This window comes from Hypanus sabinus, chromosome 16, assembly GCF_030144855.1.
Source record: "Hypanus sabinus isolate sHypSab1 chromosome 16, sHypSab1.hap1, whole genome shotgun sequence".
Lineage (NCBI taxonomy): Eukaryota > Metazoa > Chordata > Chondrichthyes > Myliobatiformes > Dasyatidae > Hypanus > Hypanus sabinus.
In genome coordinates, this window is record NC_082721.1 from 17506277 (window position 1) to 17518544 (window position 12268).

At 43.8% G+C, this 12268-nt stretch overlaps 1 protein-coding gene across 1 annotated transcript in view; it reads left to right on the forward strand.

The window, feature by feature from the left end:
- Positions 1 to 386: 386 nt before the first annotated feature.
- LOC132406036 (guanine nucleotide-binding protein subunit alpha-11-like) overlaps positions 387 to 12268 on the forward strand; it is an 82254-nt gene continuing 70372 nt past the window's right edge. Inside the window, exon 1 of the mRNA XM_059991195.1 lies at positions 387 to 923. Coding sequence (XP_059847178.1) covers positions 770 to 923 — 154 coding nt within the window. The 5' untranslated portion in view covers positions 387 to 769. The remainder of the gene's footprint in view (positions 924 to 12268) is intronic.

A 12268-nucleotide genomic window follows, 5' to 3' on the forward strand; every position in this document is an offset into this window, starting at 1 on the left:
GCAAGTCCTTCTTTTCCATACCCCCCCCCCCACACCTGTATTTATTAGGACGCCTTCCCCCTTCCTTTCCAGTCCTGAGAAAGGACCTCAGCCCATAACATGGACTGTTTATTCATTTCCATAGATGCTGCCTGACCTGCTGAGTTCCTCCACCATTTTGTGTTTTGCCTTAGACCCCATCTCCCTTCTCCTTCCCCACCTCTCCCGTTGTTTCCCGACCCAATCCCTCTCCTTTGGGCTCTGTATTATCTCATCTTCGCTCCTCACTCTCCCCTCCCCCATCTCCTCAACAATTGTTGACTCCTCACCACCATTTTTGTGACCGATTCCACGTAAGCCCCGTATCTCGGGCACCCCCACCTCCACTGTTCGCCCATCTGTGAGGGAGTCTGCCATCGGCAGGAGTTTCCCCAGTCTGTCGCGAGGCCCTTCATGATGAATTTGAAGCTCCCAATTATTTGTAGATGCAGACAGCAATGAGCTCGCTGCCTTCTCATAGGCAACCACAGAATTTCATTGTGGGCGTGCCACAGATTCTTGGCACTCGAGCGCTCTGAAACTCCGGGTTCTTCCGATCCGCGAGTTTTAAAGCAGATTCTTTCTCTACCACTCAGTCACACTCAACTCGCGTCGGCAGGAGTCTGGTCCTCGTTGCCGGTAAACGTGACTCAGTGCTGAGCAAAGCGTCTCCCCTCCGTGTACTTGTTGCACTTGAGGGAAGTTTTACGATCTTTGAGCGGTTGAGCGACTGAGGGGGTTTCCACCGCACATGGCGACGTGCAGCCGATTTCTGCCTTGCTGCCGCTGTTCGTGCTGCCTTACGGAGGATGAGAGGGTGGCGTTCGATATCAACAAACAGATTAACCAGGCGCTGCAGCAGCAGAAGAGGAGGTGGAAGAGAGAACTGAAGCTGCTGCTCTTGGGTAAGGAACCGCTCCGGTTGAATTCATTAACCAATTGACCAGAAAATGGCAGGTGAAATGTCTGTTTAATGATACAGAGGAAGTCGTTTGCCAAAGTTTTAATGAATCTTTAAAAAGCAACTTCAAGAGTACTGTGTTCAAAGAAGGCCTGATATTGTTTTTTAAAATTGTTATTACAGTTTTATTGGGAGTTTTTGTTGTGATTGGCGCTCTGGCGATCCTTCGACACATGTATCCCCTAACAGCATGTAGAAACTCCATAGGTGAAATTATTAACGCCACCCCAATGAAGTTGATGCGGAATTCAAACTTTGGTTTATTCGAGCACGGTTCACCATCTGTCAACGTCCCAACGCATTCAGTTGCTATTGCAATGCAGGAATGCTACCCTACGATAATTTACACGGGGACTATATACAGGCTGCGTGGGAGGAGGTGGAAGCTGATACGATTGCACTGTTTAAAAGGCATTTAGACAGGCGTGTGAACAGGTATGAAGGGAGGCAACACAGACAAAAATGCTGGAGGAACTCAGCAGGCCGGGCAGCATCAATGGAATAAAGTACAGTCGACGTTTCGGCCCGTATTTTGTTTCTGTTCCTCCAGCACTCTGTGTGTGTGAGTGTGTCTTGGATTTATAGCATCGGGATATTTTCTCTTGTTTATGAAGGGGGAGATACTTACCATGAGCTGGCAGATGGGATTGGCTAGATTGGCATCATATTTGACAGGGACCATGCGGGCAAAGGGCCTGCTCCTGTGTTGTACTAGTCTTGTGGCAGATAATCTTCAGGATTGAGATTATCAACAGAAACAGTGATAAACTGATGCCACAAAGGTTGAAAGTGTTATGGATAGTGTAGAGTGCTGTCAGCTGTTACAGTGAGACATTGATAGGATGCAAAACTGGGCTGAGAAGTGGTAGATGGAGTTCAACCCAGATAAGTGTGAAGTGGTTCATTTTGGTAGGTCAAATATGATGGCAGAATATAGTATTAATGGTAAGACTCTTTACAGTGTGGAGGATCAGAGGGATCTTGGGGTCTGAGTCCATAGGACGCTCAAAGCATCTGTGCAGATTATCTCGCTGGTTAAGAAGGTGTACGGTGTATTGGCCTTCATCAATTGTGGAATTGAATTTCAGAGCCGAGAGGTAATGTTGCAGCTATATAGGACACTGGCCAGACCCCATTTGGAGTACTGTGCTCAGTTCTGGTTGCCTCACTACAGGAAGGATGTGCAAGCCATAGAAAGGGTGCAGAGGAGATTTACAAGGATGTTGCCTGGATTGGGGAACATGCCTTATGAAAATAGGTTGAGTGAACTCGGACTTTTCTCCTTGGAGCGACGGAGGATGAGAGATGTCCTGATAGAGGAGTACAAGATGATGAAAGGCATTGATCGTGTGGCTAGTCAGAGGCTTTTTCCCCAGGGCTGAAATGGTTGCCATAAGAGCACACAGATTCAAGGTGCTGGGGAGTAGGTACAGAGGAGATGTCAGGGGTAAATTTTTTTATGCGGAGAGTGGTGAGCACCTGGAATGGGCTGCCGGCAATGGTGGTGGCGATGGGTATGATAGGGTCTTTTAAGAGGCTTTTAGATAGGTACATGGAGCTTAGAAAAATAGATGGCTATAGGTAAGCCTAATAATTTCTAAGGTAGGGACATGTTTGGCACAAATTTGTGGGCCGAAGGGCCTGTATTGTGCTGTAGATTTTCTATGTTTCTATTATAGGTTTATTCATCTGCACTGTGATTGTTGTGGGGGGGGAGGGGAGAGAGAGAGAGAGAGAGAGAGAGAGAGAGCGCGCACGCAGATGGGTAGATGGGTCTTTGGTTTAACTTTAAGAAAGGCACCTCTGACAGTACCACACCAACCCTGCCCTGAATTCATCACTGTAGTCTTGATGAAGGGTCTTGGCTCTTTACTGCTCTGCACGGATGCTGACTGACCTTCTGAGTCCCTCCAGCACCGTGTGTGTTACTCTGGATCTCCAGCATCTGCAGAATCTCTTTTGTTCACTCTAGGCCAGATGTTCACAAAGTTTGCTTCATGAAGCACCCCTTCCAGATTTGTTAACTACCCACCTATTTCTATCACTATTAATCTCATAGTTTAACTCTTAAATAGCAATTTGTTATTCATACCCATCATATATCTGTTTCCTGCAGTTCTCAAAGTAAATTTATTGTCAAAGTAGATATATTCCACTATACCCTGAGATTTATTTTACAGTAGATACAAGGAAACACAATAGAATTAATGAAAAACTACACACAAAATAAGGGGTAGGCCATTTAGAATGGAGTTCAGGAAAAACTCTTTCACCCAGAGAGTTGTGGATCTATGGAATGCTCTGCCTCAGAAGGCAGTGGAGGCCAATTCTCTGGATGCTTTCAAGAAAGAGTTAGATAGAGCCCTTAAAGATAGAGGAGTCAAAGGATTTGGGGAGAAGGCAGGAATGGGGTACTGATTGTGGATGATTAGCCATAATTACATTGAATGGCGGTGCTGACTTGAAGGGCTGAATGGCCTGTTTCTGCACCTATTGTCTATTGTAAAACGGACAACCAACCAATGCGCAGAAGACAAGCTGTACAAATACCAAAAAACGTATTTATTTGTTGAGACACAGCGCGGGATAGGCTGTTTCGCCCAGCAACCCCTGATTTAACCCTAGCCTAATCATGGGACAATTTACAATGACCAATTAACCTAGCAATTGGTACTTTTTTGGACTATGGGAGGAAACCAGAGCACCCGGAGGATACCCACGTGGTCACAGGGAGAACATGCAAACTCCTTACAGACAGCATCAGGAATTGAACTTGGGTCACCTGTACAATAAAACTTGTTCTAACCACTATGCTCCCGTGCCGCACTGTAAATAAGTAATACCATGAATGTGATTTGCAGAGTTCCTGAATGTGAATCCATAGGTTGTGGAATTGGTTCTCTTCCTCCGTCCAGATACAGGGTTTAGATCTGAAATATGGGCAGCCTATTTTGCACCAAGGGTGATGCCACTGGGTTCCTCCAGCAATTCACCTTTGCTTCAGGTTTCAGCATCTGCAGTCTCTTTTGTCTCCGTCAGTTTTCTGCCTCGCAGCTGCTGTCCCTTAGCATAAATAACGAGCGCTTTACTTTACAAAACTATCATTGCATCTGATGCATCATTCCAGAGATACGTATAACACTGTGTGCGAAGTCTCGAACATTTTGTCTCCATGGCTTTGGACTGAACCCTGAAGCCACAGTTGTCTGAGTCAGAGGCAGGTATGCTCTTTGCTGAGCCACACCTCAATACTTAACCGTAAGGGTTTCTGGTAATGATCTGGAACACAAACTTACTAAAAGTCATTCCGTAAAAGGGTGCCTCATTCCAATCTGATTCAGTTGGCTACACCCTAACCTCAGCATATCAGGAAGTCACATTATAAAGGATTCATTGGTTAAACAGTGATAAACATTGCACGATCATTAATGTTTTATTCACTCATTATTCTTGTCCAATGACAAAAAGTGCGCCACTGAGGATAGGAAACTGATTGTATTTTGAGATGTTCTGTGTTCATTAGACTAAAGATCTTTTCCCTGCTTGATGAGTCTCTTTTACAAGACTCCTGGACAGCTACATGGAGATTAGAAAAATAGAGGGCTATGAGTAATCCTTGGTAATTTCTAAGGTAAGGACATGTTCGGCACAGCTTTCTGGGCCAAAGGGCCTGTATTGTGCTGTAGGTTCTTTATGTCTCTTACGAATATTCCCAGATGAAAGATGATGCTTCTTTGCCTCGTCACTACAATGGACCAGAATGGGGTTATGAGCTTCCTCTAGGATAAAATCTGACACCTCCCCTCGTGCACTGTAGATTAGTAGCGAAATGCTGCATTGGTGTGAGTAGAAATTGTTGGTGAGTTACCATATGGGCGCATGCAGAAGTGGGCAGAGAAGGAGATATCACGTGGGAGTAAAGATGGGGACTGAAGTATCAGACAGACATGTAAACATGGGCAGTGAAGATAGGTGTGTAAAAAAAGGGCACTGAGGTACCACAATATCCAGTGCCTACCTGTGTGGTATCTCCGTCCCCGTCTCTACAGTCACCTGTGTGATATTTCAGTGCCCATCTCTACACTCACCTACGTGGTATCTCAGTGCCCGTCTCTGCACTCACCTATGTGGTATCTCAGTGCCCGTCTCTGCACTCACCTATGTGGTATCTCAGTGCCCGTCTCTACACTCACCTACGTGGTATTTCAGTGCCCGTCTCTACACTCACCTACGTGGTATCTCAGTGCCCGTCTCTGCACTCACCTATGTGGTATCTCAGTGCCCGTCTCTACACTCACCTATGTGGTATCTCAGTGCCCGTCTCTACACTCACCTACGTGGTATCTTAGTGCCCGTCTCTACACTCACCTGTGTGATATCTCAGTGCCTGTCTCTACATCCACTTGTGTGGTATTTCAGTGCCTGGCTGTACAGTCACCTGTGTGATATCTCAGTGTCCATCTACACTCACCTTTGTGGTATTTCAGTGCCCGTCTCTACACTCACCTGTGTGATATCTCAGTGCCCGTCTCTACACTCACCTGTGTGATATCTCAGTGCCCGTTTCAAAATTATATAATTGGCAGAATATACTAGGAAATGCAGCAAAGTAAGTAATAATTTAAAAAATTTATAAGCACGTTCTGATTCTTTCTACCCTCTTCAATGGCTTTTAATTCAATTGCTTGGCTGAGGTAAAATGAAGATACACCCACCCTTCATGTGTTAGCTTGGGAAGTGGATCTTGGCAACGGCTCAGCTGTAGGGAGGGATTCATAATACGTAACTATGGTACACAGTGTCCCTCAGCAGGGTGGTACAACTGTGGATAACAATAAAAAATAAGGCCCAGTGTTTCTATCTCCCAATCTTAGCTCCAGCACCTTTGCATCCTCGAAGAACTGCACTGGTTAATATTAACTAACATATTACAAATACAAAGCAAGTTTTGCTGATATTTAATGACTTAATGGAGCAGAAGGCTGGATTCTTTGGGGTATTATGAAACAAAGGATTATTTTCCCGTATATGGCTGTGAGGAAGTAGATATCGCAGTGTTTCTAGATCAGAATTAGAAATAGTGCAATTATTAAAATACATTACTGGATTGTGCTTGCTTTTGGCTGACACTTCTATCGAGAACCACCAGAGCATGGGACGATATGGCAGATGAGTGCAAGACTGAGGAAATGGTGCAGGGGGCAGGGCTTCAGATTTCTGGATCATTGGTTTCTCTTCTGGAGAAGGTATGACTTGTACAAAAAGGATGGGTTACACCTGAACCCCAGTGGTACCAATATCCATGTGGGCAGGTTTGCTAGAACTGTTGGGGAGCGTTTAAACTAATATGGCAGAGGGCAGGGAACCAGAGTGATTTGGCTAAGGTTGGGGCAGTTGGTGTGTATTGAGACTGAGAGGAAGGATTGGCAGATGATAGGGCAACATTGCAGTAAAGTGGGATAAGTTAAAGTGCAGCAGGGGGGTGAGAATTGAAAAGTGATGAATACAGGACTGGAAGTGATTTATCTGAATGTATGCAATATATGGTATAAGGTAAATGATCTTGTAGAGATTGGCAGGTATGATGTTGTGGGCATCACTGAACCATGGCTGAAAGAAGATCATAGTTGGGAGCTTATTGTCTAAGGATACACATTGTATTAAAAGGATAAGCAGGTAGGCAGAGGGGCTGGGGTGGCTCTGTTGGTAAAAAATGAAATCAAAGCCTTAGGAAGAGGTGAAGTAGGATCGGAAGGTGTAGAATCCTTGTGGGGTAGAGTAAAGAAACTACAAAAGACCCTGATGGGAGTTTATACAGGCCTCCAAACAGTAGACAGGATGTGGGCCACAAATTACAACAGCATAGAGAAAAAACATGTAAAAAGGTCAACATTGAGATAGTCATGGAGGATTTCATTATGCAGGTAGATTGAGAAAATCGGATTGGTACTACGTTCATCCCAAAAGAGAGAATTTGTACAAGATGGCTTTTTAGAATAGCTTGTGGTTGAGCCCACTAAGGGAAAGGTGATTCTGGACTGGGTGTTGTGTATGACTCAGATTTGATTAGGGACCTTAAGGTAAAGAAACCCTTTGGAGACAATGATTATAATATCATATAATTCACTCTGCAGTTTGAGAAGGAAAAGCTGAAATTAGATGTATCAGTATTACAGTGGAGTAAAGAGAATATTAGAGAAAGGAGAGAGAAGCTGGTCAAAGTTGATTGGAAGGGGATACTAGCAGGTATGATGACACAGCAGCAATAGCTGGAGATTCTGGGAACAATTTAGATGACACAGGAAAGTTGCATCCCAAAGAAGAAGTATTTTAAAGGGAGGATGAGGTAACTGTGGCTGACTAGGGAAGTCAATCACAAGAAGCAAAAAGAGAGGGCATATAATACTGCGAACATTAGTGGGAAGATAGAGGATTGGGAACCTTTTAAAAACCAAAAGAAGGCAATTAAAAATGCCATAAAGAGAGAAAAGATGAAATAAGAAGGTAACTTGGTCAATAATATAAAACGGGAAACCAAAGGTTTTGTCAGACATATGAACAGTAAAAAAAGAGGCAAGAGTGGACATCGGACTGCAGGAGAATGTCACTGGAGAAGTAGTAATGGGTGACAAAGCAATGGTGGATGAACTTGCAACGAGTATTTTGCATCAGTCTTCACAGTGGAAGACACTAGCAGTAAGCCAGGAATGCGAGAGTGTCTGGGGGGGGGTGGTGGGGGCAGAAGATAATGTCATTGCTATTACCGGGGAGAAGGTGCTTGGGAAGCTGAAAAGTGATGGTAGATAAATCACCTGGTTCAGATGGACTGCACCCAGAGGTGGCTGAAGAGATTGTGGAGGCAATAGTAATGATCTTTCAAGGATCACTAGAGTCTGGAAGTTTCTGGAGGACTACAAAATGTCACTCCACTCTTTAAGAAGGGAGAGAGGCAGAAGAAAGGAAATTATAGGCCAGTTAGCCTGACTTCAGTGGTTGGAAAGATGTTAGAGTCTATTATTACAGAAAAGGTTTCCAGGTACTTGGAGGCACGTGACCAAATAGGCAAAAGTTGAATGGTTTTCTCGAGGGGAAAATCTAGCCTGACAAATCTGTTGGAATTCATTGAGGAAATAGCAAGCAGGATAGACAAAGGAGTCATTGAGCACTGATTATTTGGCTTCTCAGAAGGCCTTTGACAAGGTGCCACATATGAGACTACTAACAAGATAAGAGCCCATGGTATTACAGAAAAGATACTCGTATGGATAGAAGATTAGCTGACTGACACAAGGCAAAGATTGGGAATAAAGGGGGCCTTGTTCCACAAGGGCGGTGTTGATGGCTGCATCTTTTTATATGAATAATTTAGATGAAGGAATTGGTGCCTTTGTGGCCAAGTTTGCAGGTGAAAAAAAGATAGGGGCAGGGGCAGGTAGAGTTGAGGAAGCAGGATGCCTGCAGATGGACTTGGATATTTTGGGGGAATGTACAAAGAGCTGGCAGATGGAAAATAATGTAGGAAGGTGCATGGTCATGCACTTTGGTAGCAGGAATAAAGGCATGGACTATTTTCTAAATGGGGTGAGAATTCAAAAATCAGAGGTGCAAAGAGCCTTGGGAGTCCTTGTGCAGGATTTCCTAAAAGGTTAACATGCAGATTGAGTTGATGTAAAGCAAGGCAAATGCAATATCAGCATTTATTTTGAGAGGACTAGAATACAAAATCAAGGGTGTAATTATTAGTCATTGGCCAGATTGCACTTGGAGCATTGTTATCAGTTTGAGGCCCCTTGTCTAAGAAAAGCTGTGCTGGCATTTGACACCTCAGGGTCTGTACTCGCTGTAGTTTAGAAGAATGAGGGGCCATCTCATTAAAACCTATCAAATTTTGAAAAGCTGAGATTGAGTGGATGTGGAGGGGATGTTTCCTATAGTGGGGGAGTCTAGGACCAGAGGGTACAGCCTTAGAATAGAGGGACATCCATTTATACCAAAGATGAGATTAGCCAGAGGGTGGTGTATGTGTGGAATTCATTGTCACAGATGGCTGTGCAGGCCAAGTCATTGGGTGTATTTAAGGCAGAGGTTGATGTGTTCTTGATTAGTGAGTGCGTCAAAGGTTATTGGGAGAAGGCAGGTGAATGGAGTTGAGAGGGATATTAAATCAGCCATAATGGAGCAGGCTCGATGGGCCAAATAGCTTAATTCTGCTCCTTTGCCTTATGGTCTAACATAGCATGCTCTTAATTTTGGGATGAGCATTTCCATCTGCCCAGAAGCAAGCTGGAGTTTATATTTCAGTTGGGCATGGACTGATTGTCTGAGAGGCCTGTTTCTGTGCTGAAGTGCTCCATAACTCAAATCTCTGTTTACTTTGCCTGTCTTAACAGCAATCATTCTTAGAGTGGGTGTACTGGAAAAGTCCACACTTAATGCTCATTCTAATTGATAATGAACCTCCTTCTTCATCTACTGTAATCTCACTGTAGAAAACTCTCCGTCGGTGCACTTAGAGAGGGAGCTGCAGGATTGTTGCTAGAATTATTTTGCTAGTCAAGACAATAAATGACTTGGACAAGCTCTGCTGACTCTAACATGTATCTGCTGCCTTTATTCTTCTGGGTGGTAAAGATTGGAGCTTGGAAAGAACTGTCCTAGAAGATGATTTTCTTCAGTGAATAGCTTCCATGCATAGCACAGGTGATAAACTCTGTTATCACTTTGTAGCCATGATAGACATTGTGCTGGTCAAGTGTACTGCTTTGGTTTGGTTGATGTTGACCTTCATCAGTTAGTTCAGTTAGTCTCCTCCAAGCAAGGGCAGTTATGTGTAATCTATGACTGAGCCTTTTGTCTTTGGTCTGAGATCCCACTACAGAAATTGGAATCTATGCTGCCACTTTGGCGCATCAAGGCTGCTCTGTTGAAAATTCATCTTTAGCTGAGAAATTGGACCATGGTAGATTTTTATTTGAGGAAATTATGTCCTGGTATTCAGGCCATTGTTAATCAAATGTACTAAATTAACTTACCTACTGATGTTTTTTTATTACTCTTTCTGTGTGATTAACTCTTCTCCCACATTTCATTGCAGAGCTGACTGTGAAACTCTTTTGGATATCCTAAATCATAAAGTAAACTATAATAACCCAAGGTTGATTTTTATGGATAAGATAACATTATCAGTGTTGGCATGATTACCGTTGAGTGAAAGTCAGCAATCATAGTCCTACATGAACATTTGTGCCCATTACTTCCTTGTCCATAATGACATATTATGCAAGAAACTTCAAACACAAAGTGCTGGAGGAACTTAGCAGGCCAGGCAGCATCTGTAGAAAAGTCCTTCAGCAGGACTTGACGTGAAACGTGGGCTGTACTCTCTTCCATAGATGCTGCCTGGCCTGCTGAGTTCCTCCAGCATTTTGTGTGTGTGTGTGTGTGTGTATGTGTGTTGCTTGGATTTCCACCATCTGCAGATTTTCTCTTGTTTGAGATGAGAAACTTCATGTCAGTCTCAAAGACAAGTATGAAGTAAATTTATTATAAAAGTACATATATGTCACCCAATGCAACCCTGAGATTAATTTCCTTGCAGGCATTTAGAGCAAATATAAAGAAACCAAAAAGAAAGCAATATCGAGAGCATGAGATGAAGAATCCTAGAAAGTGAGTCCATAGAATCCTGCCAAAGGGTTTTGGCCCAAAACGTCGAATATACTCTCTTCCATAGATGCTGCCTGGCCTGATGAGTTCCTCCAGCATTTTGTGTGCGTGTGTTGCTTGGATTTCCAGCAGCTGCAGATTTTCTCTTGTTTGCCATTGGTTAAAGGAGCAGTTCAGTGTTGGGGTGAGTAAAGTTGAGTGATGTCATCCTCTCTGTTTCAAGAGTCTGATGGCTGATGGATAATAACTGTTCCTGAACATGATGGTGTGGGACCTGGGACTCCAGTACTTCCTTCTTGATGGCAGCAGTGAAAAGAGAGCATGTCCTGGGTGATGGGGGTCTCTGATGAGGGATGCCGTTTTTCCGTGCCCGTGCTCCACATGGACGTGCTCAGTGGTGAGGAGGACTTTACCGATAATGGACTGGGCTACCTCCACTACTTCTCAAGGGCATTGGTGTTTTCACATCGCAGAGTTCAGTGGCATGGAAGAAAGGGACCCCTACTGTACCAAAGGCTGTTCCTAAGTGAGGGGATATCTGTCAGGTATTGTGACACTGTGTTGAGTGACTTTGAATTGGGAGTTGGAAACTATTCCTGATAGTGAATGCTAGAGTGTAAACTGGCAGAGAAAGAATCATGTTCTAAAGCCAATAAGAAAAGACAAAGATGCATAATACAATTGTGGGGTGAAAAAAGATGGAAAGATTTTCATCTGGAGAGATAATGTTAATAAGAAATGGTGATTCTGAAAGCATTTAACAATTGGGAGGAATATTTATAGAAACAGCAGATCCACCAATGAATTGTTTTGGTCTTGCAAAGTGCATATAGCAGGTTAACTTGGTAGAGAAACAACTTGAGTTCTGGTCCATTGGTCCAAAGACATGGGTTCGAATCTCACCACGGCCATTTATAACTCAATAAATCTGAACTGAAAAAAAATAGAGCTGGGTTGATGATCACCATGAAATCAAGTTGACTTTATTGTCAGGTGTACAATGACAGTGAGGTACAGGTGTAATGAAAAAGTTGCTTGCTGCAGGATGACAGGCATATAGATTCAAACACCACTCAGAATATAAATGACATGTGTTATGCAAGACAGTGACGGCAAAAGATTGTGCAAACATGAAACTAATTCCAAACAAGACACAATCAGATACAAGTCCAGGGTATTGCATGAGCTTTGGATTAAGATTTTGCAGGTTGGTACAAGAAACTGACAATTGTACAAAAGAAGCTGTTCCTCAACTGGTGGTATGTAGATTCAGGTTACTATACCTCCTGATGAGGTGGAAATACGTCTCCTCCAAAGCAGGCGTAAAGGTGCTCCTTCCCTCTGTTAGCCTGCGGGTCACCCTTGGGCAAGGTGTAGCACCTGCTAGCTCCCTGATCAGGGTCACATGGGAGCAGGTGGTGGATGGCTGTACGAGCAGCTGGTGCACATCACAAGCCCGAGTTATGTGACACTGACGCCAGACAATCCCTGAAGACTATTGGTGATGGCTGGGGTCGCTCGTCTTGTAAAGACACTGCCCAGAAGACAATGGTAAACCACCTCTGCAGAAAATTTTACCAAGAACAATCATGGTCATTGAAAATAATTGCATATGTCATACGG